This window comes from Tachyglossus aculeatus, chromosome 17 (assembly GCF_015852505.1).
Source record: "Tachyglossus aculeatus isolate mTacAcu1 chromosome 17, mTacAcu1.pri, whole genome shotgun sequence".
In the NCBI taxonomy this organism is placed as follows: domain Eukaryota; kingdom Metazoa; phylum Chordata; class Mammalia; order Monotremata; family Tachyglossidae; genus Tachyglossus; species Tachyglossus aculeatus.
The window spans coordinates 58765478-58792369 of record NC_052082.1 but is presented as its reverse complement, the minus strand read 5'-3'; the positions used below and the strand labels follow the sequence as shown (position 1 = coordinate 58792369).

General features: G+C 50.3%; 1 protein-coding gene across 1 annotated transcript in view; it reads right to left on the bottom strand.

The window, feature by feature from the left end:
• SPNS3 (sphingolipid transporter 3 (putative)) overlaps positions 1–26892 on the bottom strand; it is a 65761-nt gene that overhangs the window by 9812 nt on the left and 29057 nt on the right. Inside the window, exons 7-9 of the mRNA XM_038759859.1 lie at positions 19606–19758; positions 17740–17929; positions 4692–4757 (exon numbers count right to left, since the gene is read on the bottom strand). Of these exons, the coding sequence (XP_038615787.1) occupies positions 4692–4757; positions 17740–17929; positions 19606–19758 (409 nt within the window). The remainder of the gene's footprint in view (positions 1–4691; positions 4758–17739; positions 17930–19605; positions 19759–26892) is intronic.

The following is a 26892-nucleotide window of genomic DNA, read 5'->3' as shown; positions in this document are numbered from 1 at the left end:
GTTCAGTCGTATTTATTGAGCATTTACTATGTGCAGAGCACTGTACTAAGCGCTTGGGAAGTACAAGTCTGTAACATATAGAGACGGTCCCCACCCAACATCAGGGTAGCATCATGAGAAGCAGCGTGGCTCAGTGGAAAGAGCACGGGCTTTGGAGTCTGAGGTCATGGTTCAAATCCCGGCTCTGCACTTGTCAGCTGTGTGACTTTGGGCAAGTCACTTAACTTCTCTGTGCCCCAGTTACCTCATCTGTAAAATGGGGAGTAAGACTGTGAGACCCCCGAGGGACAACCTGATCACCTTGTAACTTCCCCAGCGCTTAGAACAGTGCTTTGCACATAGTAAGTGCTTAATAAATGCCATTATTATTATTATCAGGCTCACAGTCTAGAAGTGGGGGTCACAGTCTAGAAGGGGCCCATTGCTCTGCCAATTGCTTGCCGTGTGTGACCTTGGACAAGTCACTTCACTTCTCTGCCTCAGTTACCTCAACTGTAAAATGGGGATTAAATGCCTGTTCTCCCTCCTACATAGACCATGAGCCCCATGAGGGACAGGGATTGTGTCTGACCTAATTGACTTGTACCTAGCTCAGTACTTGAAACACATAGCACTTAACAAATACCATAAAGGAAAAATTAAATAAGCAGGAGGGGGAATAGGGGTCAAATCCCCATTGTACAGGTGAAGAGACTGAGGCCCAGAGAACTTTCGCAGGAGAAGGAGGCTCCAAAGGGCTCCAATTGGCTAATTCCATTCAACCCGGTTACCCCAGAGCTCACTGGGGCGGGTATTCAATTCATTCAATTCAATCGTATTTATTGAGCGCTTACTGTGTGCAGAACACTGCAGGGCCTCGGCCGTCCCGCATCCCACGGAGAAGCAGCGTGGCTCAGTGGAAAGAGCCCGGGCTTTGGAGTCAGAGATCATGGGTTCAAATCCCGACTCTGCCAACTGTCAGCTGGGTGACTTTGGGCAAGTCCCTTAACTTCCCTGTGCCTCAGTTCCCTCATCTGTAAAATGGGGATTTAAACTGTGAGCCCCCCGTGGAACAACCTGATCACCTTGTAACCTCCCCAGCGCTTAGAACAGTGCTTTGCACGTAGTGAGCGCTTAACAAATACCATCATCACCATCATCATCATCACTGTGCTAAGCACTTGGAAAGTCCAATTCAGCAACAAATAGAGACAATCCCTGCCCACAGCGGGGTATCACAGGGCAGGGCACCAGCGGGTTAAAGGTTGCCCAGTGCCAGCCGAGGAGAGGTGTTCTTTTCCGTCTTGGGCGGCACATGGAATGTGCAATAATTATACATCCGGCACATTTTAGCCGAACAGCTTGAAATGCCAAGGTGAACCTTTTGGCCAAGGAGAGGGAGAGAACGCTCTGGGGTAATTACACGGATTTTACAGAAATAGACGGAGGGCGGGGGTGGCGGTTGGGGGGCTGGAAGACAGCGATGGAGGGGGAATTGGAGGGCAGAAGGGTGTGCCCGGCCCCTCCACCCCCCACCAATCCGCCCGGCTTTCCTGTCTCAGGGGCCTTCCTGCAGCAAGCTGCTATTATTTCCCACCGCAATGAGCTGGGACATCTTCAGGCTCGGAGGCGACTGGAGAAGGGGTAATTTTAAGAGCATTAAAATACTTTGTTTCCAAGAAGCCAAAATAGTTATTTGCTCAAACAGAAAAACAGCTCTTTTCACTCCCCCCTCTTTGAGCTTCATTCATCCTTTTGGGGGTATTTAGTGAGCCTTCACTGCGCACAGAATGCTGTGCTGGGTGCCTAGTGATAATAATAATTGTGGTACTTGTGAAGCGCTTACTATGTGCCCCTTTTCACTCCCCGCTCTTTGAGCTTCATTCATCCTTTTGGAGGTATTTAGTGAGCCTTCACTGCGCACAGAATGCTGTGCTGGGTGCCTAGTGATAATAATAATTGTGGTACTTGTGAAGCGCTTACTATGTGCCCCTTTTCACTCCCCGCTCTTTGAGCTTCATTCATCCTTTTGGAGGTGTTTAGTGAGTCTTCACTGCGCACAGAATGCTGTCCTGGGTGCCCAGTGATAATAATAATAATAATTGTGGTACTTGTGAAGCACTTACTAGGTGCCTCTTTTTACTCCCCGCTCTTTGAGCTTCATTCATCCTTTTGGGGGTATTTAGTGAGCCTTCACTGCGCACAGAATGCTGTGCTGGGTGCCTAGTGATAATAATAATGATTGTGGTACTTGTGAAGCGCTTACTATGTGCCTCTTTTCACTCCCCGCTCTTTGAGCTTCATTCATCCTTTTGGAGGTATATAGTGAGCCTTCACTGCGCACAGAACGCTGTGCTGGGTGCCTAGTGATAATAATAATGATTGTGGTACTTGTGAAGCGCTTACTATGTGCCTCTTTTCACTCCCCGCTCTTTGAGCTTCATTCATCCTTTTGGAGGTATACAGTGAGCCTTCACTGCGCACAGAACGCTGTGCTGGGTGCCTACTGATAATAATAATGATTGTGGTACTTGTGAAGCGCTTACTATGTGCCTCTTTTCACTCCCCGCTCTTTGAGCTTCATTCATCCTTTTGGAGGTATATAGTGAGCCTTCACTGCGCACAGAACGCTGTGCTGGGTGCCTAGTGATAATAATAATGATTGTGGTACTTGTGAAGCGCTTACTATGTGCCTCCTTTCACTCCCCGCTCTTTGAGCCTCATTCATCCTTTTGGAGGTATTTAGTGAGCCTTCACTGTGCACAGAATGCTGTGCTGGGTGCCTAGTGATAATAATAATAATTGTGGTACTTGTGAAGCGCTTACTATGTGCCTCTTTTCACTCCCCACTCTTTGAGCTTCATTCATCCTTTTGGAGGTATTTAGTGAGTCTTCACTGCACACAGAATGCTGTGCTGGGTGCCTAGTGATAATAATAATTGTGGTACTTGTGAAGCGCTTACTATGTGCCCCTTTTCACTCCCCGCTCTTTGAGCTTCATTCATCCTTTTGGGGGTATTTAGTGAGCCTTCACTGCGCACAGAATGCTGTGCTGGGTGCCTAGTGGTAATAATAATGATTGTGGTACTTGTGAAGCGCTTACTATATGCCTCTTTTCACTCCCCGCTCTTTGAGCTTCATTCATCCTTTTGGGGGTATTTAGTGAGCCTTCACTGCGCACAGAATGCTGTGCTGGGTGCCTAGTGATAATAATAATGATTGTGGTACTTGTGAAGCGCTTACTATGTGCCTCTTTTCACTCCCCGCTCTTTGAGCTTCATTCATCCTTTTGGAGGTATTTAGTGAGCCTTCACTGCGCACAGAATGCTGTGCTGGGTGCCTAGTGGTAATAATAATGATTGTGGTACTTGTGAAGCGCTTACTATGTGCCTCTTTTCACTCCCCGCTCTTTGAGCTTCATTCATCCTTTTGGAGGTATTTAGTGAGTCTTCACTGCGCACAAAACGCTGTGCTGGGTGCCTAGTGGTAATAATAATGATTGTGGTACTTGTGAAACGCTTACTATGTGCCTCTTTTCACTCCCCGCTCTTTGAGCTTCATTCATCCTTTTGGAGGTATTTAGTGAGCCTTCACTGCGCACAGAATGCTAGTGATAATAATAATGATTGTGGTACTTGTGAAGCGCTTACTATGTGCCAAGCACTGGGTTAGATACAACTTAATCAGGTTGGGCACAGTCCCTGTTCCACCTGGGACTCACAGTCTCAATCCCTATTTTATAGATGAGGTAACTGAGGCACAGAGAAGTGAAGCGACTTGCCCGAGGTCACACAGCAGACACGTGGCAAGGCTGGGATTCGAACTCACGAGTCCCAGGCCTATGCTGTATTCACCATGCCAGACTGCTCTGCCTATAGGGGGTAGAGCACTGCACTGTGTGCAGAGCACTGTGTGGAGCACTCATTGGGTGTAGAGTGCTTTTCTAGGTGCCTCCTGTGTGCAAAGCATGGTTCTGGGTGTCTGCTATGTGCAGAATGATGTACTGGGTGCCATCTTTGTGCTGTACAAGCCCTTGGGAAAGGACAATCTGAGTAAAAGACTCTGTCCTGGAGGAGCTGCCAGTCCCCACAACACACACATACACACACACAAACACACACTTTCTCTCCCACGTGTCCCTTCCCAGCGGGAGTGCGAGGAAAAGCTTTCAGCCAGCTGGCATCAGCCAGGGGATGGAGAAATGAAGAGGTGACTAGATAAACGAATCAGTCACCGGATCCAGACGGCGGAGGGCGGCCGCCGAGACCACCCAAACTGGGACGGAAGGCCTCCCGGAGGGGGTGGGCCGCTTGGGCGAGTCCTCGGGGGCGTGCAGGCGGAGGGGCGTCGAGAGGCAGCCATTTAGGCCGACATCCATAAGTCCGTTGCCCGGGTTCCAGTGTGGGGGCCCTGGGTGGTCAGGGGCCTTTCCCTCTGCTTCTGGGGGCACTTCCCCAAGTGCTCAGTACAGTGCTTCGCCCCTCCCTCATCCCCCCATACCAGCCAGGTGCTCAGCAAATTCCTGACACCATTATTGTATGCCAGTGGGCACCCTGACGTGTGGCTGCATGCGCCTAGGGACGATTGGTCCCAGAGCTGGCCTTCTGATATCTTATTTTGTTGGGAAAAAATACCCGGAATGGGAGGTGGAAGGGTCCTAGTCGGGGGGGGGGCCCGAGGACTAATTGGGGTGGAGGGGAGGCAAGTCTCACCAGCAGGATGTCGGTCACGACGGCCCAGTTAAAGGACAGAAGGAGTTCTCCCAAGCCGAGGCAGATCTGCGGGGAGAACGATGAGCTCAGAATAATAACAATAATAATAATGGTACTTCTTAAGCGCTTACTATGCACCAAGCACTGTTCTAAGCCCTGGGATAGATACAAGGTTATCCCACTTGGGGCTCACAGTCTTCATCCCCATTTTACAGATGAGGTAACTGAGGCCCAGAGAAGTTAAATGTCTTGCCCAAAGTCACACAGCTGACAAGTGGCGGAGCCGGGACTAGAACCCACGACCTCTGACTCCCAAGCCAAGGCTCTTTCCACCAAGGATGCTGTTTCTCTAAGAAAGCAAACGAGGCCTTCAGAAGAAAGGCCTCCATTCCTCTGTCGCCCTACCACCTCCCTGCCTCCACCCCTCTGCTTCCCAAGTCTATCGCCCCGACCTGTGATTCAGGAAAAAATCTTTGCTGCTCCCTCCCTTCCCGGCCCTCAAAAATCTCCAGTGGCTACCAATCAACCTACGCATCAGGCAAAAACTCTTCACCCTGGGCTTCAAGGCTGTCCATCCCCTCGCCCCCTCCTACCTCACCTCCCTTCTCTCCTTCTCTAGCCCAGCCCGCACCCTCCACTCCTCTGCTGCTAATCTCCTCACCGGGCCTCGTTCTCGCCTGTCCCACCGTCGACCCCCGGCCCACGTCCTCCCCCTGGCCCTGAATAACCTCCCTCTGCACATCCGCCAAGCTGGCTCACTTCCTCCCTTCAAGGCCCTACTGAGAGCTCACCTCCTCCAGGAGGCCTTCCCAGACTGAGCCCCCTCCTTCCTCTTCCCCTCCTCCCCTTCCCCATCCCCCCGCCTTACCTTCTTCCCCTCCCCGCAGCACCTGTATATATGTGTATATGTTTGTACATATTTATTACTCGATTTATTTTATTTGTAAATAGTTGTTCTATTTATTTTATTTTGTTAATATGTTTCGTTTTGTTCTCTGTCTCCCCCTTCTAGACTGTGAGCCCACTGTTGGGTAGGGACCGTCTCTATATGTTGCCAACTTGGACTTCCCAAGCGCTTAGTCCAGTGCTCTGCACACAGTAAGCGCTCAATAAATACGATTGAATGAATGAATGAATGAGTGGAGGCCCAGAGAGAGTGAACACTAGCTCTAAGATCGCACAGCGCAAGAAGAAGAGGAGCGGGGCCGCAGAAGAATTCTGGAGTCTCCTTCCGGGCCTCGGGGACAATCCCCTTGGCTCCTGGGCAGCCTCGCCACCTGCCAAGGGAGGGTCCTCTTTCTCACCGCCTCCCCTTCTTTCTTCCCGAGGGGGGTCCCCTTCCTTCTCCTCACTGCCCATCCGCCCAACCCCATAACCTTCCCGACCTTCCTTCCCTCCTAATCCTTTGAGACGACGGTACCGGCAGCTCCAATTAGCCACCGTGCCCAGGCTCCACACGGAGCAGAAAAGCCAATTACTCTGCCAACCCCCTCGTCGCTGGGCTGGATGGCAGAGCGGTAATTAGTGCCCTAATTATCTCGTCAGCCTGGCAGCCAATGCTAGATGCTGTGGATGGCAGTGGAGGGGGAGGAGCTGCAGCTGGTTGCGGGTGGAAATTGGGGGCTGGGGACTGGGGCAGAGGGCAGCCACGCTTCCCCAGCCAAGTTCCCAACTCCTGTAACCTTCCCCCTGCTTCCCCAGGGGACACTTCAACCTGGGGTTTGGCTCATGTCCTCCCTGAGGGCTCAGAGGGGCTTGGAGAGACTTCAGGTTGGAGGAGGGAGCAGAGGACCTGGGGGGGGTCTTGGGGTGAGAGGCAATGGTGGTTCCGCAGACTCAGGTGTCCCAGACACTCCTCACTTTCCCCACGGGGGATGACGGGTCCAGAGCCGCAGCCGCGGGTCTGCTTGTCTGCCACAGCTAGTCCCATGAGCCCTGGTTGGGTGGAAGGTCTAGGGATGCCCGGGGGAGCTCCTGGAGGCTTCCGATCCCATCCCAGTCTTCCTGAAGCCCAGGGTCTCTGGGCTTTCATGTCGGGAAGGGGGCTGGCAGTGACGGAAGACACTTCAGCCGCCTCTGGTCTCCACTGACTTCAGGCCCCGCTGACCAGGCCTGAAATGCTCTCTGTCACGGGGGACCGGTGTTGCGGAGTCCCAGTCGGGGGCTGGTTCTGCTCCAGAGACAGGCTTTAGAGGAGTTCTGGAGCACCTTCTGCTCTCTGGGTTCTGGAGGAGCTTTCTCCTCCGGAGGGTTTCTGGATTAGCTTTGGAGGAGGGCTCTGGAGAAGTTTCATGTTCTGGAGGGATCCTGGAGAAGCTTTTGAGTAGTTTTTTGCCCTGGAGCGTTTCTGCAGAAGTTTTCGGGGGGCTCTAGAGACGTTTTTTGCTCTGGAAGGGTTCTGGAGAAAAATTTCTGGGCAGGGGGGATTTTGGAAGAGTTCCAAAGAAGTTTTCTGCTCAGAAGGAGCCTTCTGCTCAGTGGCCCCGGCTACACCCATTAGCCACGGGCAAGATGGAGGAGGGGTTTGAAGGGGTGTCCTGGACGGACAGATGGGCAGCAGAGGGGTGCCCCAGGAGAATTTTCCCTCCCCCTTTAAGCCTAAAGACCCTCCCTCACCTCCAGCTTTCTGTGAGCCCTCAATCCCCCTGTCCCTGGAGAAGCAGAAGCTGCAATGAGGGTTGGGGGGCTGGCGGAGAACCATCACTATCGGAAAGGTGACCCTGTCCAAATGGGATATTCTTTGCCCCTTTCCACCCCAACCAGAGTCCCATCCTCTCCGACACCTTGACCCTGCAGGGTCTGAGCCCCCCAAAACACCCCTTTTAGACTGTGAGCCCACTTTTGGGTAGGGACTGCCTCCATATGTTGCCAACTTGTACTTCCCAAGCGCATAGTACAGTGCTCTGCACACAGTGAGCACTCAATAAATATGATTGATGATGATGATGATGATGATGATACAAAGCAGGATCCGAGTTCCTCACCTGACACCCCACCACCATGGGGTCTGACTTCCCACCCCGAACCAACAACCCACCTCAAGAAGACACTCCTGACCTCCTCCCACCTCCATGAGGCTGCGTGTCCAAGCCCGGCCTGGAATAAGGACGAGGAGTTGGGGAGAAGGGGAGAATTTCTCCGCTCATTGCATCCCTGCCAGTGCTGCCCCCCTGCCCGGCCTGTCGCCCCGCTGCTCCCGCTGCCCAGCCCAATGTCCCCGCTGCCCAGCCCATTTCCCCACCGTGGGTTGGCAGAGTCCAGTCAAAAAAGCAGCGTGATGTCTGGAGGCCCAGCTGCAGCCCGGGCCACTCCTGGGGGACGGGGGAGGCCACGGAGGGGTGGGAAAGTTCCCCATTTGTAAACAAGGAATCTGATCCGGACACCCTGTGTTATTTTTGGAGTGGCTCAGCGAGCTGGAATGCCAGGAAGGGAGGATGGGACGGTCCAGCTGCCACAAAGGACATAATTGTCCCCTCTGGGGAGGGCTGGCACTGGGGGCGGGGGCAGGGGTGAGCTGTGAGATGACAGTCCCTCCTTTTTGGGCCCGATGCTTGCCAGCGGCTGACAGCGCTCACCCCAGCCTCTCCCATCACCCGCCCGACACCCCAAGAGGCGGGCTGAGGCTCCCATGTCACGGGGGGGAAACTGAGGCTGGGTCCTGCCCTGTGCTCAGTCAGTTAATGGTATTTATTGAGCGCTTACTAGATGCAGAATACTGTACTAAGCGCTTGGGAGAGCACAATACAACAGAATTGACTGTCCCATTCCCTGCCCTCCATGAACTTACAGTGAGACCCCAAGGACCTTTGTTCTAACATCACAAGCAGTGTGGCCTAGTAAGGAGAGCCTGAGTCGGGAGACTGGGATTCTAGTCCCAGTTCTGCTCCTGGCCTGCTGTGTGCCCTTGGTCAAGTCACTTAACCTCTCTGGGCCTCGGTTTCCTTGTCTGTATAATGGGGATGAGGTCCCTGTTCTCCCAACTCTTAGACTGTGAGCCCAGTGTGGGTGAGGGCCTGGATTTGATCTGATTGTATTTTATCTCCCCCAGTGGTTGAAACATAATAATAATAATAATGGTATTTATTAGTACAGTGCTCTGCACACAGTAAGTGCTCAATAAATACAATTGATTGATTGATTGATTGATTAAGCGCTTACTATGCACCAAGCACTGTTCTAAGCGCAGGGGTAGATACAAGGTAATCAGGTTGTCCCACGTGGGGCTCACGGTATTCATCCTCATTCTACAGATGAGGTAACAGGCACAGAGAGGTTAAGTGACTGGCCCAAAGTCACAAAGCTGACAAGTGGCAGAGGCAGGATTAGAACCCATGACCTCTGACTCCCAAGCCTGTGCTCTTTCCACTAAGCCACACTGCTTCTCATGGCATTAATACTTATATAAGCATATATAACACAGTAAGCGCTCAACAAATACGATAGAATGAATGAATGAATTTATATATATATATATATGAGAAGAGAAGAAGCATGGCTCAGTGTAAAGAGCACAGGCTTTGGAGTCAGAGGTCAGGGGTTCAAATCCCGGCTCTGCCAATTGTCAGCTGTGTGACTTTGGGCAAGTCACTTCACTTCTCTGGGCCTCAGTTCCCTCATCTATAAAATGGGGGTTAAGACTGTGAGCCTCCCGTGGGACAACCTGATCACTTTGTATCCTCCCCAGTGCTTAGAACAGTACTATGCACATAGTAAGTGCTTAATAAATGCCATTATTATTATTATTTTATATATATATACACACATATACAGATATGCATATGTGCATATATACATATATATATACATTTACATGTGTACGTATACACACACATATACATATATAGCATTTATCTATCTCTCTCTAGTAAACACATATATACACACACACAAAGTTTTTATATATTGATATTTGCCCTTTATAGTCAAAGGTGACACCACTGACCTCAGCGGAGTATCACCTAGTAAGAGCTTAACAAATACCACAGTTATTATCAAATGGGGGAGAGTCAGCCAGGCCCAAGTCTTTCACAAAATGCCAGATAAATCAATTTGTATCAATTAAGATAAGCGTAGAACACGGCTGAGTGCCAGGCTGCAAACTCCTCGAGGGCAGGGATTATGTCCACCGACTGTATCGTACTATCCCGAGTTCATTACTCTGCACACTTTAGACTGGAGGTTCTTTGAGAGCAGGGTTCAAACCTACTAATTCTACTGTACTCTCCCCTCTGCTTAGCACAGTGCTCTGCACTCAATAGACTCCAAGTTCTTCGAAGGTAGGGATCGTGTCTACTAGCTCTATTGTCCTCTCCTGAGCGTTCAGTCCAATGTTCCCCACGTAATCGACTGTAAGCTCTCGGAGGGCATGGATGGCGTCTACTAACTCTATTGCACTCTCCTCAGTGTTCAGGAGAGTGCTCTGCACACCATGGACGCTCAGTAGATGGATGCTGTCAACGGGCTGATTGGTGGACTGAGTGAGCCAGAGAGTGGTCGAAGACTAGGGGGAGGGTACGGGGGGCACCCCTTCTTAAATAATAATAATAATAATAATGATGATGGCATTTGTTAAGCGCTTACTATGTGCAAAGTACTGTTCTAAGCGCTGGGGGGATACAAGATGATCAGGTTGGCCCATGCGGGGTGCACAATCTTAATCCCCATTTTACAGATGAGGGAACTGAGGCTCAGAGAAGTTCATTCATTCATTCAATAGTATGTATTGAGCGCTTACTGTGGGCGGAGCACCGTACTGAGCGCTTGGGAAGTACAAGTTGGCAACATATAGAGACGGCCCCTACCCAACAGTGGGCTCACAGTCTAGAAGTGAAGTGACTTGCCCAAGGTCACACAGCAGACCTGTGGCGGAGCCGGGTTTCAAACCCGTGACCACCGACTCCAAAGCCCGTGCTCTTTCCACTGAGCCACACTGCTTCTCTAAGGCCGGGGTCGCCGGATGAGTGGGGCCGGAGGTTGAGGGCGTCCTCAGGGCGGGGATTGGAGGGAGCCATGCCACGCGCGACCTCCAAATCTAGGTCGGGGGCGGTGGGAGGGCCTCTGGGCCGCGTTCCAGCCTGTACGCCCAGGGTCGTCCTAATTACGTCGGGATAATGGGGTCAGTCCTCAGCGGCCCAGCTCTCCTTCTCCTGCCTGGCCCTCGGACACAGCCCACCATTCCCGCCCCCGTCCCCCACAAACACGTCTCATCCACGATCCCGCCCCCGCAACCTTGTGTTGTGCGTGCGACCCATGATTCCCGTCCTCCTGGGCCACGCTTCCCACGCTTCGGCCTCCCAGCTGGCCCAAAAGGACCTGCGTGCCAGGAACACCAGGAACACGCTTAAATAAATAAATAAATAAATAAACAAGTAAATAAATAAATAAGTAAATAGAGTAATAAATATATACAAACATATATACATATATACAGGGGTATATATATATATATATATATATATATATATATAAATGCCATCATTATATTATTATTATTATTTAGTAGGCATCCAGGACAGTGCTCTTCACCCAGTTGGTGCCCAGAACAGCATTCTGCACGCAGTAAGCGCTCAATAAATACGACTGAAAAAGAAAACACCGAACTGACCGGTAACACCCCTTTCGGTCTCCCCGTTTCCCCCTTCTCCTCCTCCTCTTCCTCTCTCCCAGCCTGTGACCCCAAGGGGAAAGGGCTGCTTTGCCCGGGGGGAGAGCAGGCTGAGGGCAGGTGGCTGTATCATCTTCTTCAAGAATGGATCATTCAGTATAATTAATTGAGCTCTTACTGTGTGCAGAATGCTGTTCTGGGCACCAACTGCGTGAAGAGCACTGTCCTGGATGCCTACTAAATAATAATAATAATATAATGATGGCATTTATATATATATATATATACCTGTACATATGTATATATGTTTGTATATATTCATTACTCTATTTATTTATTTATTTATTTATTTATTTGTTTGTTTGTTTGTTTTACTTGTACATATCTATTCTATTTATTTTATTTTGTTAGTATGTTTGCCTGTGACCCCAGAAGGGGAAAGGGCTGGTTTGCCCCGGGGGGAGAGCAGGCTGAGGGCAGGTGGCTGTATCATCTTCTTCAAGAATGGATCATTCAGTATAATTAATTGAGCTCTTACTGTGTGCAGAATGCTGTTCTGGGCACCAACTGCGTGAAGAGCACTGTCCTGGATGCCTACTAAATAATAATAATAATATAATGATGGCATATATATATATATGTTTGTATATATTTATTACTCTATTTATTTATTTTACTTGTACATATCTATTCTATTTATTTTATTTTGTTAGTATGTTTGGTTTTGTTCTCTGTCTCCCCCTTTCAGACTATGAGCCCACTGTTGGGTAGGGACTGTCTCTATATGTTGCCAACTTGGACTTCCCAAGCGCTTAGTACAGTGCTCTGCACACAGTAAGCGCTCAATAAGTACGATTGATTGATTGATTGATTGATTAAGCGCTTACTATGTGCAAAGCACTGTTCTAAGCGCTGGGGCGATACAAGGTGATCAGGTTGCCCCATGGGGGGCTCACAGTCAATCCCCATTTTACAGATGAGGTAACTGAGGCACAGAGAAGTTAAGTGACTTGCCCAAGGTCACACAGCTGGCCGTTGGCGGAGCTGGAATTTGAACCCATGACCACTGACTCCAAAGCCCGGGCTCTTTCCATTGAGCCACGCTGCTTCTCTACTAAATGCACAGCACTGCACTGGATGTCTCCTAAAGAAGCAGCGTGGCTCAGGGGAAAGAGCCTGGGCTGAGTCACAGGTCGTGGGTTCAAATCCCGACTCCGCCACTTGTCAGTTGTGTGACTTTGGGCAAGTCACTTAACTTCTCTGTGCCTCAGTTACCTCATCTGTAAAATGGGGATTAAGACTGTGAGCCCCACGTGGGACAACCTGATTACCTTGTATCTATCCCAGCACTTAGAACAGTGTTTGGCACATATTAAGCGCTTAACAAACACCAAAATTATTATTATTATTGTTACTGTGTATGCAGAGTACCTAAGGCCTGCAAAGCTCTGTACTGGGTGCCTACCCAATGCAGAGCACTGTCCTGGGCATCTATTGCATGTAGAGTGCTGTACTGGGCACCTAGTGCAGAGCACTGTCATGGATGCCTACTATGTACATAGGACTGTGCAGAGTGCTGAACTGGGTGTCTACAACCTTCAGAGCCCTGTACTGGGTGCCTACCATATGCAAAGCCCTCTACCCGATGCTTGCTGTGTTGGTAATCAGAATAATAATTATTATAATTATTATAATAATAACTGGCCTTCCCAGACTGAGCCCTTTCCTTCCTCTCCCTCTTCCTCCCCCTCCTCCTCCCCACCACCTTACCTCCTTCCCCTCCCCACAGCACCTGTATATATGTATATATGTTTGTATGTATTTATTACTCTATTTTACTTGTACATATTTATTCTATGATTTTATTTTGTTAATATGTTTAGTTTTGTTGTCTGTCTCCCCCTTCTAGACTGTGAGCCCGCTGTTGGGTAGGGACCGTCTCTAGATGTTGCCAACCTGGACTTCCCAAGCGCTTAGTACAGGGCTGGGCACACAGTAAGCGCTCAATAAATATGATTGAATGAATGAACTGTGGTATTTGTTACTACGTGCCAGGCACTGTACTAAGTGCTGAAATGGATGCAAGCAAACTAGGTTGTACACAGTCCCAGTCCCACGTGGGACTCACAGGTTCAATCCCCATTTTACAGAAGAGGGAACTGAGGCCCAGAGAAGTGAAGTGACTTGCCCAAGTTCATACAGCACTGTACCTCATTCTCGCCTGTCCTGCCGTCGACCCCCGGCCCACGTCCTCCCCCTGGCCCGGAATGCCCTTCCTCCATACATCCAACAAGGTAGCTCTCTTCCTCCCTTCAGAGCCCTACTGAGAGCTCACCTCCTCCAGGAGGCCTTCCCACACTGAGCCCCCTTTTTCCTCTCCTCCTCCCCATCCCCACCGCCCTACCTCCTTCCCCTCCCCCCAGCACCTGTATATGTTTGTACAGATTTATTACTCTATTTTACTTGTACGTATTTACTATTCTATCTTGTTAACGATTTATTACTCTATTTATTTATTTATTTTACTTGTACATATCTATCCTATTTATTTTATTTTGTTAGTATGTTTGGTTTTGTTCTCTGTCTCCCCCTTTTAGACTGTGAGCCCACTGTTGGGTAGGGACTGTTTCCATATGTTGCCAATTTGTACTTCCCAAGCGCTTAGTACAGTGCTCTGCACATAGTAAGCACTCTATAAATACGATTGATGATGATGATGATGATGATGTGCATCTAGCTTTATTTCTATTTGTTCCGATGATTTTGACACCTGGCCACATGTTTTGTTTTGTTGACTGTCTCCCCCTTCTAGACTGTGAGCCCGTTGTTGGGTAGGGACCGTCTCTCTATGTTGCCAACTTGTACTTCCCAAGCGCTTGGTACAGGGCGCTGCACACAGTAAGCGCTCAATAAATACGATTTAATGAATGAACGAACGGTGTTTCTGAGAGCTCACAGGGGCAGTGATAGCATTTCCTGAGCACCAGCTGGGACGGTTCACCGCGCCCAGCGCTTGGGAGAGCCCCAGACCTTCACCGGCCAGGCCGGACCAAGACCCCCCGACGGTCAGGGCCGAAGAAGGGAGCCAGGAGGCCCAGACTGGAGGGCCAGCCCCCAGAAGGCGTTCATTCATTCAGTTATATTTATTGAGAGCTTACTGTGTGCAGAGCACCGTACTAAGCGCTTGGGAAGTCCAAGTTGGCAACATATAGAGACGGTCCCTACCCAACAGTGGGCTCACAGTCTAGAAGGCATGGGCCCACACCCTGACTCTGGCCCCAGAGATGTTGGACCCGGAGGGCTGGGCTGCTCAGGGGAAGCAGGGAATATTTTTAGAGTGAGGAAGGCTGGCGGAGAGCGCTGTTGTTATAGGGGACCGGGAATCACTGTAATTAAGCCTCCCAACCCCATCACTTTGCTAATTTGAGGAATGGGCAGGCAAGCAGGCAGACAGAATGGGCCTGGAGTCCCCACCGGTCAGCCGGGTCAGAGGGACGGCCCCCCCCAGATGGAGGGGTGGGGGGACCCCAGCCCCCAGGGAGACCCTCCTGATGCCCATCTCTTTGTCAGACATGAGGTGGGGTCCTGGCCTCTTCTGAATGTTAAGGGGAGCTGGGGGGGGACGGCAGCCTGGAGATCCCCTCCTCCAGTGGTGGGGGGAAGCGAAACTGGGAGGGTCACAGGGGAGCTGGACAGAGGGGAGGAGGGGCGGTAACTGGGGGAAGGGGAAAAGGTTGCTGAGGGGATCATGGAGGAGGGAAGAGCTGAGCTGGCAACACAGGAGCTGATGGTCGTGCCGCGCCGTGCGCCGTGGGGAAAGAGAGAAGTTGGGGTAGGGGAGAGGAGGAGTCCAGAGGGGAGAGGGAAATGTAGATAATAATAATGATGGCATTTATTAAGCGCTTACTATGCGCAAAGCACTGTTCTAAGCGCTGGGGAGGTTACTAGGTGATCAGGTTGGCCCACGGGGGGCTCACGGCCTTAATCCCCATTTGACAGATGAGGGAACTGAGGCCCAGAGAAGTGAAGTGACTTGCCCAAAGTCACACAGCTGACAACTGGCAGAGCCGGGATTTGAACCCACGACCCCTGACTCCAAAGCCCACGCTCTTTCCACTGAGTCTTTTAGACTGTGAGCCCACTGTTGGGTAGGGACTGTCTCTATGTGTTGCCAATTTGTATTTCCCAAGCGCTTAGTACAGTGCTCTGCACATAGTAAGCGCTCAATAAATACGATTGATGATGATGAGCCACGCTGCTTCTCTGATAATAACAATAATAATGGTATGTGTAAAGTGCTTACTCTGTGCCAGGCACTGTGGGAGGATACAAGCCAAGCAGGTTGGACACAGTCCCTGTCCCACTTGGGGCTCGCGGTCCCAACCCCCATTTTACAGATGAGGTAACTGAGGCACAGAAAAATGAAGTGACGTCACCCAGCAGACAAGTGGAAGAGCAGGGATTAGAAGTCGTGACCTTCTGACTTCTGGGCCTCTCTGATCCAAGGCAACCGGCCCTGTGCCCGCTGACCATCAATCAATCAATCAATCAATCAATCAATCGTATTTATTGAGCACTTACTGTGTGCAGAGCACTGTACTAAGAGCTTGGGAAGTACAAATAGGCAACATATAGAGACAGTCCCTACCAACAGTGGGCTCACAGTCTAAAAGACCATCCGCTCGGCCCCACCATCCAGCCGGTCCTGCTAGAGTTGTCCCTGCTGCAGTCAGGGGACATTGTGGCCCCTCTCCCGGCCCTCTGGTCCTCGGGGACCCTCCCCCCTCAGCCAGAAGGGCTGGGAATGAAAACCCGGTCACCCCGTGAGGGGAGATTAATCCCAACTGACTCTTGTGTCCCATCCCGTCCCCCCACCGGCCCGCCCCGTCTTGTCCTTGGGAAGCAAGGAAGGTCAGGCACCAATCTCCCAGTGCACTCCGGGAAATGATGGAATTTCGGGAGGGAGAGATGGAAAGAGGAAGGAAGGGAGAGGGGAAGAGAGGCAGATAGGGGAGAGAGGGAGGGAGACAGGATCAGAGGGGAAGGGGGACAGAGGGAGATGGGAGCAGTGCGCCGGGCACCCACTGTGTACATAGCACTGTGTGAGGTCTCTGAGAGAGTCCAAAGAAAGCGGAAGGCTCCAATCCCTGCCCCTGAGGGGCTTGCAGGATCTCTGACAAGGCAGGCAGCATCAGTGGAATAGAGCCCGGGCTTTGGAGTCCGAGATCATGGGTTCAAATCCCGGCTCTGCCAATTGTCAGCTGTGTGACTTTGGGCAAGACACTTCACTTCTCTGGGCCTCAGTTACCTCATCAATGGGGATTGACTGTGAACCCCCTGTGGGACCACCTGATCGCCTTGTAACCTCCCCAGCGTTTAGAACGGTGCTTTGCACATAGTAAGCACTTAATAAATGCCATCATTATTATTCACTTCTCTGGGCCTCAGTTACCTCATCTGGAAAATGGGGATTGACTGTGAGCCCCCCGTGGGACCACCTGATCTCATGGTAACCTCCCCAGCGCTTAGAACGGTGCTTTGCACATAGTAAGCGCTTAATAAATGCCATCATTATTATTCACTTCTCTGCGCCTCAGTTACCTCATCTGGAAAATGGGGATTGACTGCGAGCCCCCCGTGGGACCACCTGATCCCCTTGTAACCTCCCCAGCGCTTAGAACGGTGCTTTGCACATAGTAAGCTCTTAATAAATGCCATCATTATTATTCAATTCCCTGGGCCTCAGTTACCTCATCTGGAAAATGGGGATTGACTGTGAGCCCCCCGTGGGACCACCTGATCTCCTTGTAACCTCCTCAGCACTTAGAACGGTGCTTTGCACATAGTAAGCACTTAATAAATACCATCATTATTATTCACTTCTCTGGGCCTCAGTTACCTCATCTGGAAAATGGGGATTGACTGCCATCATTATTATTCACTTCTCTGGGCCTCAGTTACCTCATCTGGAAAATGGGGATTGACCGCGAGCCCCCCGTGGGACCACCTGATCTTCTTGTAACCTCCTCAGCGCTTAGAACGGTGCTTTGCACATAGTAAGCGCTTAATAAATGCCATTATTATTTATTATTATGCAGGGGGAGCAGGAGAAAAAAATCACGGTTAGAGCCAAAAAAAAAAAAAAACCCAAATCCAGGGAAGTGAATCTCTGTAAGCACTCTACACTCAGTAAAGAGGCAGTGTGACCTAGTGGCTCAAGCCCCGGCCTGGGAGACACAAGGACTTGGGTTCTAATCCTGTCTCCTCCGCTCGGTCTGCTGTGTGTCCTTCTCCGTGCCTCAGTTGCCTCATCTGGGACTGTGAGCCCCATGTGGGACAGGGACTGTGTCCAACCTGATGAACTTGCATCTACCTCAGCGCTCACAACAGTGTTTGGCACATGGTGAGTGCTCAATAAGTACCCCAATTTTCATTATTACTCACGTAAGTGACCACGACGCTTTTGGAGGCGAAGAAGATGGCCAAGAGGAGGCAGGGGGAGGCCGCCAGCAGGCTCGAGGCGCAGAGGAGCGAATCCGCCTTGGGGCTGAACTTCCTGAAGTAGCGGGCCACCTGGGCCCCCAGGATCACCCCGACGATTCCGGTCCCGATGGCCAGCCCCCCAAAAATCAGGCTGGGGGTGGAAAAGAGGGCGCGTCAGGGACATGCAACGGTCATCATGTGAGGATATCTACTCACCCAAACGGTGGCCAACTGAGGGGCTGGGCTAAGGCCCCAGGGGAGCGGGCTAATTAATTTATTAATAATGGCATTTATTAAGCCCTTACTATGTGCAAAGCGCTGGGGAGGTTACAAGGTGATCAGGTTGCCCCACGGGGGGCTCACAGTCTTTATCCCCATTTTACAGATGAGGTAACTGAGGCCCAGAGAAGTGAAGTGACTTATAATAATAATAATAATAATAATAATGATAGCATTTATTAAGCGCTTACTAGCTGCAAAGCGCTGTTCTAAGCGCTGGGGAGGTTACAAGGTGATCAGGTTGTCCCACGGGGGGCTCACAGTCTTCATCCCCATTTTACAGATGAGGGAACTGAGGCCCAGAGAAGTGAAGTGACTTATAATAATAATAACAATAATAATGATAGCATTTATTAAGCGCTTACTATGTGCAAAGCGCTGCTCTAAGCGCTGGGGAGGTTACAAGGTGATCAGGTTGTCCCACGGGGGGCTCACAGTCTTCATCCCCATTTTACAGATGAGGTAACAGAGGCCCAGAGAAGTGAAGTGACTTGCCCAAGGTCACACAGCTGACAATTGGCAGAGCCGGGATTTGAACCCGTGACCTCTGACTCCAAAGTCCGTGCTCTTTCCACTGAGCCACGCTGCTTCTCCAAGTCATCATGTGGTGGGGGCTTAGGCAGTAGGGTGGCATAGGGAAGCCCGCCTGTCTGCCCCCTCCCTGTTGGGGGACCCCGGGCTGGCCCCTTCTCTCAGGCCTCAGTTTCCCCACCTGGGAAGTGGGAAGAGGAATCTTTGGGCTTTAGACTCCCAAGAGGTTCTTAAGCCCCTCTCGGGGAAGGCGACAGCACACCTTAATCAATCAATCAATCAATCGTATTTATTGAGCACTTACTGTGTGCAGAGCACTGGACTAAGCGCTTGGGAAGTACAAGTTGGCAACATATAGAGACAGTCCCTACCCAACAGTGGGCTCACAGTCTAAAAGGGGGAGACGGAGAACAAAACCAAACATATTAACAAAATAAAATAAATAGAATAGATCTGTACAAGTAAAATAGAGTAATAAATATGTACAAACATATATCCATATATACAGGTGCTGTGGGGAAGGGAAGGAGGTAAGATGGGGGGGATGGAGAGGGGGACGAGGGGGAGAGGAAGGAAGGGGCTCAGTGTGGGAAGGCCTCCTGGAGGAGGTGAGCTCTCAGTAGGGCCTTGAAGGGAGGAAGAGAGCTAGCTTGGCGGATGGGCAGAGGGATTGGGGGCATTCCAGGCCCGGGGGATGATGTGGGCCGGGGGTCGATGGCGGGACAAGCGAGAACGAGGTACGGTGAGGAGATTAGCGGTGGAGGAGCGGAGGGTGCGGGCTGGGCTGGAGAAGGAGAGAAAGGAGGTGAGGTAGGAGGGGGCCAGGGGATGGATGGACAGCCTTGAAGCCCAGGGTGAGGAGTTTCTGCCTGATGCGCAGATTGATTGGTAGCCACTGGAGATTTTTGAGGAGGGGAGTAACCTTACCCTGGACCACAAGTAGCCTTGGCCCCAGAATCCTCAAGGGGCCTCGTGCCTTTCCCCTTTCTCCCCACCCGCCCGGCCCCACCACCTCACCTGTCTGAGGAGTCGCAGTGCGTCTGGAGGCAGGGGGGCTCCAGGCCGAGGAACAAACGGGCCTGGTACAGAAACCGCGGCCCCCAGAAGCCCAGGGCGCCGGACACGAAGCCCATCGCGGTCACGCCGAGGGAGGACCAGATGAAACTCCAGCTGTAGAGGCGAGGGGCGGGTGTCAAGGCCACGGCCAAGCCCTCCCATCGTCGGACACGGAGACGCTAAACTGTAAGCTTGTTGTGGGCAGGGAATGTGTCTGTTGTATTGTACTGTACCCTCCCAAGCATTTAGCACAGTGCTCTGCTCCCGGTAAGTGCTCAATAAATACGACCGACTGACTGACTGGCTAACCGAAAGCTGGGCTGGGCCTCTGCTTGTGCTGGGCGTCTACAGGGCGGGCAAAGCAGAGCCTGTCAACTACCGTGTGTGGAGAGGGGAGTAGGGTTGCTACCGTGCGAGAAGAGCTGTGCTGAGCGACTTGTGTGTCAGGAGAGCCAAGCTAGCTCTCTTCCTCCCTTCAAGGCCCTGCTGAGAGCTCACCTCCTCCAGGAGGCCTTCCCACACTGAGCCCCTTCCTTCCTCTCCCCCTCGTCCCCCCTCCATCCCCCCATATTACCTCCTTCCCTTCCCCACAGCACCTGTATATATGTATATATGGTTGTACATATTTATTACTCTATTTATTTATTTATTTATTTATTTATTTTACTTGTACATTTCTATCCTATTTATTTTATTTTGTTGGTATGTTTGGTTCTGTTCTCTGTCTCCCCCTTTTAGACTGTGAGCCCACTGTTGGGTAGGGACTGTCTCTATGTGTTGCCAATTTGTACTTCCCAAGCGCTTAGTACAGTGCTCTGCACATAGTAAGCGCTCAATAAATACGATTGATTGATTGATTGATTGATTGACTGATTGAGAGCTGTGCTGGACTGGAGGGTTCAAGGGAGGGGCCCAGGGAGGCTGCAGACACCCTCGGATTGGGGAGATCGGTGGGGAGGAAGGGAGAAGGGGAGGGGGGTCCCCCCAAGACCCTGTGTTGGGGTGAAAATGTGGGTTCATCCTACCCTCGGAAGGGTTCCGGGATTGAGAGAGGAGCCACGGTCCGCCCGGCAGGCCGCAGAGGGATGGGAACGCCGTCAATCAGCGCGTTATAAATTCATTCCAACTTGTACTTCCCAAGCGCTTAGTACAGTGCTCTGCACACAGTAAGCGCTCAATAAATACGATTGATTGATTGATTCCTCCGGGGCAGGACTCGGAGCTTCCAATTCTTGTTGTATTGGACCCCTCCGAGCACTTGGTACTGTGCTCGGCACCCAGCAAGTGCTCGGTAAATACCACTGTTTGACTGCTTCCAAGAGCTTGGTCAAGGGCTCCAGACTGATTGATCGATAGAGCACTGGAGCTCGTCGGGGTCAGGGCAGGACTCCAGAACTTCCTTTTTGACCTTGTGCTGCACCGTCCTCCTGCCTCAGTTTCCCCACTTCCCCACCAGAATCCTGCTACCCCTCCCCGGGGACAGAGAAGCAGTGTGGCCTAGTGGATAGAGCACGGGCCCGGGAGTCAGAAGGACCTGGGTTCTAATCCCAGCTCCGTTACTTGTCTGCCATGTGACTGCAAGTCACTTCACTTCCCTGTGCCTCAGTTGGCTCCTCTGTAAAATGGGGATTGAAACTGTGAGCCCCACGTGGGAATGGGCCCGTGTCCAACCTGATGATCTTGTATCTACCCCAGCGATTAGTACAGCACTTAGTACACACGGGAAGCAGCGTGGCTCAGTGGAAAGAGCCCGGGCTTGGGAGTCAAAGGTCATGGGTTCTAATCCCGGCTCTGCCGCTTGTCAGCTGTGTGACTTTGGGCAAGTCACTTAACTTCTCTGTCCCTCTGTTACCTCATCTGTAAAATGGGGATTAAGACCATGAGCCCCACGTGGGACAACCTGATCACCTTGTATCCTTCCCAGTGCTTAGACCAGTGCTCTGCACATGGTAATAATAATAATAATAATAATAATAATAATAATAATAATGTTGGTATTTGTTAGGCGCTTACTATGTGCCAAGCACTGTTCTAAGCACTGGGGGAGATACAAGATAATCAAGGTTGCCCCACGTGGGGCTCACAGTCTTCATCCCCATTTTACAGAAGAAGGAACTGAGGCACAGAGAAGTTAAGTTGTACTTAACTAGTACTTCCCGACTTGTACTTCCCAAGCGCTTAGTACAGTGCTCTGCACACAGTAAGCGCTCAATAAATACGATTGATTGATTGATTGATTAAGTGACTTGCCCAAAGTGACACAGCTCACAAGTGGTGGAGTCGGGATTCAGACCCATGACCTCTGACTTCCAAGCCCGGGCTCTTTCCACTGAGCCACGCTGCTTCTCTAAGCACTTAACAAATGCCATTATTATTATTATTATTATTGTTATTGTTGTTGTTGTTGTTGTTATTGTCATTATTACAGGGCCTGGCACATCATCATCATCATCAATCGTATTTATTGAGCGCTTACTCTGTGCAGAGGACTGTACTAAGCGCTTGGGAAGTACAAATTGGCAACATATAGAGACAGTCCCTACCCAACAGTGGGCTCACAGTCTAAAACTGGCCCACAACTGGCACATAGTAAGCACTTAACAAATACGATAAAGAGAAAAAAACGGGGCGGCAGATGGCCAGGCGGCTGGGTGGGAGCCTGGGTGAGAGAGAGCGCTCGGGTGTGAGATGGCTTTGATTGTAAAATTAAAGCCCGGAGCCGGTGGGGAAGGACAAAGGCACCGTTGTTCGCCGTGTGCCGCGCATCCTCTTCTCCAAAGGTTTCACAAGGCATCTTCTAAACGTCAGCGCGGACGCTGTTACCCGCAGCGGCTTCAAGCTCGGACAGGTTTCTCCCCTCACCCCATCAGCCGCCCCAACCTGAGGGAGCTTCTCTGGATCATTTATTTATTTATTTTACTTGTCCATATCTATTCTATTTATTTTATTTTGTTAGTATGTTTGGTTTTGTTCTGTGTCTCCCCTTTTTAGACTGTGAACCCACTGTTGGGTAGGGACTGTCTCTATATGTTGCCAACTTGGACTTCCCAAGCGCTTAGTACAGTGCTCTGCACACAGTAAGCGCTCAGTAAATACGATTGATGATGATGATGATGATGATCATTACTGCTTATCACAGTGGACCGAGCCCGGGAGTCAGAAGGATGGGGGTTCTAATCCCGGCTCCACCCCTGGTCTGCTGCGTGACCTTGGAGAAGTCACTTCACTTCTCTGTGCCTCAGTTATCTCAAATGAAAAATGGGAATGAAGACTCTGAGCCCCCCACGGTGTCCATCCTGATGAGATTTTATCGACCCCAGCCCTTAGTACGGTGCCTGGCGCATAGAAAGCGCTTTAAAAAATACCATAAAAAAGCAGAAATTCCTTGCCAACCTTCTCTAAACTACTCAGTCAGCTCTCTCCCTCCTACCTATCCGCTCTCCCCGAGCTGGCAGACTCGGTTCCTCTAATAAGCGTGGCTCAGTGGAAAGAGCCCGGGCTTTGGAGTCAGAGGTCATGGGTTCGAATCCCGGCTCCACCACAAGTCTGCTGTGTGACCTTGGGCAAGTCACTTAACTTCTCTGAGCCTCAGTTACCTCATCTGTAAAAACGGGGATTAAGACTGTGAGCCCCACGTGGGACAACTTGATCACATTGTATCCCCCCCCAGCGCTTAGAACAGTGCTTTGCACATAGTAAGCGCTTAACAAATGCCATCATTATTATTATTATTAATACCAACCCGCTCACTGTATTTCCATTTTGTCTGTCTTACTGATGACCCCTTGCCCTCATCCTCCCTCCAGCTTGGAAGTCACTCCCCCTTTATAGCCAACAGCCCACTGTTTCTCCCCATCTTCAAAGCCCCCCTAAAATCACATCATCATCATCAATTGTATTTATTGAGCGCTTATTATGTGCAGAGCACTGTACTAAGCGCTTGGGAAGTACAAATTGGCAACATATAGAGACAGTCCCTACCCAACAGTGGGCTCACAGTCTAAAATCACATCTCCTCCTCTAGACTGTAAGCTTGTTATGGACAGGGAACGTGTCTCCTGATTCTGTTGGATCGTGCTCTCCCAAGTGCTCAGTACAGTGCTGGGCCCTGGGCCTGGGGGGATCCTCCCCCATTTTCCCTACTGAGAGCTCACCTCCTTCAGGAGGCCTTCCCAGACTGAGCCCCCTCCTTCCTCTCCCCCTCCTCCCCATCCCCCCCTTATCTCCTTCCTCTCCCCACAGCACCTGTATATATGTATATATGTTTGTACGTATTTATTACTCTATTTTATTTGTACATATTTATTCTATTTATTTTATTTTGTTAATATGTTTTGTTTTGTTGTCTGTCTCCCCCTTCTAGACTGTGAGCCCACTGTTGGGTAGGGACCTACTGAGAGCTCACCTCCTCCAGGAGGCCTTCCCAGACTGAGCCCCTTCCTTCCTCTCCCCCTCGTCCCCCTCTCCATCCCCCCATCTTACCTCCTTCCCTTCCCCACAGCACCTGTATATATGTACATATGTTTGTACATATTTATTACTCTATTTATTTTACTTGTACATATCTATTCTATTTATTTTATTTTGTTAGCATGTTTGGTTTTGTTCTCTGTCTCCCCCTTTTAGACTGTGAGCCTGCTGTTGGGTAGGGACTGTCTCTATATGTTGCCAACTTGTACTTCCCAAGCGCTTAGTCCAGTGCTCTGCACACAGTAAGTGCTCAATAAATACGATTGATGATGATGACGATAATGACCGTCTCTATATGTTGCCAACTTGCACTTCCCAAGCGCTTAGTGCAGTGCTCTGCACACCGTAAGCGCTCAATAAATACGACTGAATGAATGAATGAATGCTCTGCAAAGAGTAAGCGCTCAAAAAATACATTTAATCACTAGTCCTACTCTCCCTCCCTTCTGCATCGCCCATGCATGTGAGGGCCCACCCCCAGCCCCGCACCCAAGCACTCTGATGCTCACTCACCCTCAATCCCTCAGGATTTATGTCCATATCCACATACCCCAGCCAGTTAGTACAGTCCCTGCACTTAGTAGGGAGAAGCAGCGTGGCTCAGTGGAAAAGAGCATGGGCTTTGGAGTCAGAGGTCATGGGTTTGTCTCTTTCTATTCCTAAGCGCTTAGTACAGTGCTAAGCGCTTAGTACAGTGCTCTGCACATAGTAAGCGCTCAATAAATACGATTGATGATGAATCCTGGCTCCACCAATTGTCAGCTGTGTGACTTTGGGCAAGTCACTTAACTTCTCTGGGCCTCAGTTCCCTCATCTGTAAAATGGGGATTAAGACTGTGAGCCCCCCATGGGGCAACCTGATCACCTTGTAACCTCCCCAGGGCTTAGAACAGTGCTTTGCACATAGTAAATGCTTAATAAATGCCATCATTATTATTAGTAAGCACTTAAATACCTTAATTGTTATTATTCCCCTCTCTATAAGATATTTTAGCATCTATCTCCCACTCCAGACTATAAACTCTTTGAGGGCAAGGGTCACATCTACCAACTCTGTTCCATTGAACTCTCCCAAGCACTTAGTACAGCGCTCTTCCTGTAGTAAGCAGCGGGAGAAGCCGCATGGCTTAGTGGAAAGAGCCCGGGCTTGGGAATCAGAGGACCAGGATTCTAATCCCGGCTCTGCCACTTGTCTGCTGTGTGACCTTGGGCAAGCCACTTCACTTCTCTGTGCCTCAGTTCCTCATCTGTAAAATGGGCATTAAGCCTGAGAGCCCCAGGTGGGATAACCTGATGACCTTGTATCTACCCCAGTGCTTAGAACAGTGCTTGGCACATAGTAAGCGCTTAACCAAAACCATTAATATTATTAGTAGTAGTATTCATTCATTCATTCAATCGTATTTATTGAGTGCTTACTGTGTGACGAGCACTGTACTAAGCAACAGAGACAATCCCTACCCAACAACAGGCTCACAGTCTAGAAGGGGGGAGACAGACAACAGAACAAAACAAGCAACAATAATAATAATGATGGCATTTGTTAAGCGCTTACTATGTGCAAAGCACTGTTCTAAGCGCTGGGGAGGATACAAGGTGATCAAGTTGTCCCACGTGGGGCTCACAGTCTTCATCCCCATTTTACAGATGAGGTAACTGAGGCCCAGAGAAGTGAAGTGACTTGCCCAAGGTCACCCAGCTGACAAGTGGTGGAGACAGAATTTGAACCCATGACCTCTGATTCCCAAGACCGGGCTCTTTCCATTGAGCCACAATGCTTCTCTATAGATAGTAGATAGGCATCAATAGCATCAGTACAAAAAAATAGAATTATAGATATAAACATATTATTAGTAAGCGCTCAGTCAGTATGATTGATTTAGACTTTTAGACTGTGAGCCCACTGTTGGGTAGGGACTGTCTCTATATGTTGCCAACTTATACTTCCCAAGCGCTTAGTACAATGCTCTGCACACAGTAAGCGCTCAATAAATACGATTAATGATGATGATTGATTTATTGATTGATCGTCCAAGGAGGCAACTGGTGAGACGTCGGATGAGAAGCCGCGTGGCTCAGTGGAAAGAGCCCGGGCTGGGGAGCCAGAGGTCGTGGGTTCTAATCCCGACTTGCCAGCTGTGTGACCTTGGGTAAGTCACTTCACTTCTCTGGGCCTCAGGCCCCTCATCTGTAAAATGGGGATGAAGACTGTGAGCCCCACGTGGGATAACCTGGTTACCTTGTATCTCCCCCAGCTCTTAGAACAGTGCTTGGCACATAGTAAGCGCTTAACAAATACCAGCATTATTATTACTGAGCGCTTAGTCCAGTGCTCTGCACACAGTAAGAGCTCAATAAATACGATTGAGTGAATGATTATTGTTGTAGTCTCTTTTAGACTGTGAGCCCACTGTTGGGTAGGGACTGTCTCTATATGTTGCCAGCTTGTACTTCCCAAGCGCTTAGTACAGTGCTCTGCACACAGTAAGCGCTCAATAAATACGATTGATTGATTGATTATAGTCGATGACACCGCGGAGCTCAGCCTGGGGAACAGCGCCGCCTGGTGGCGGATTGTGCCCATTGGCCCCGGGACCGGAGCTAATCATTTTTTTCTTTTTAATCATCATCATCATCATCATCAATCGTATTTATTGAGCGCTTACTGTGTGCAGAGCACTGTACTAAGCGCTTGGGAAGTACAAGTTGGCAACATATAGAGACAGTCCCTGCCCAACAGTGGGCTCACAGTCTAAAACTATTTGTTAAGCGCCTACT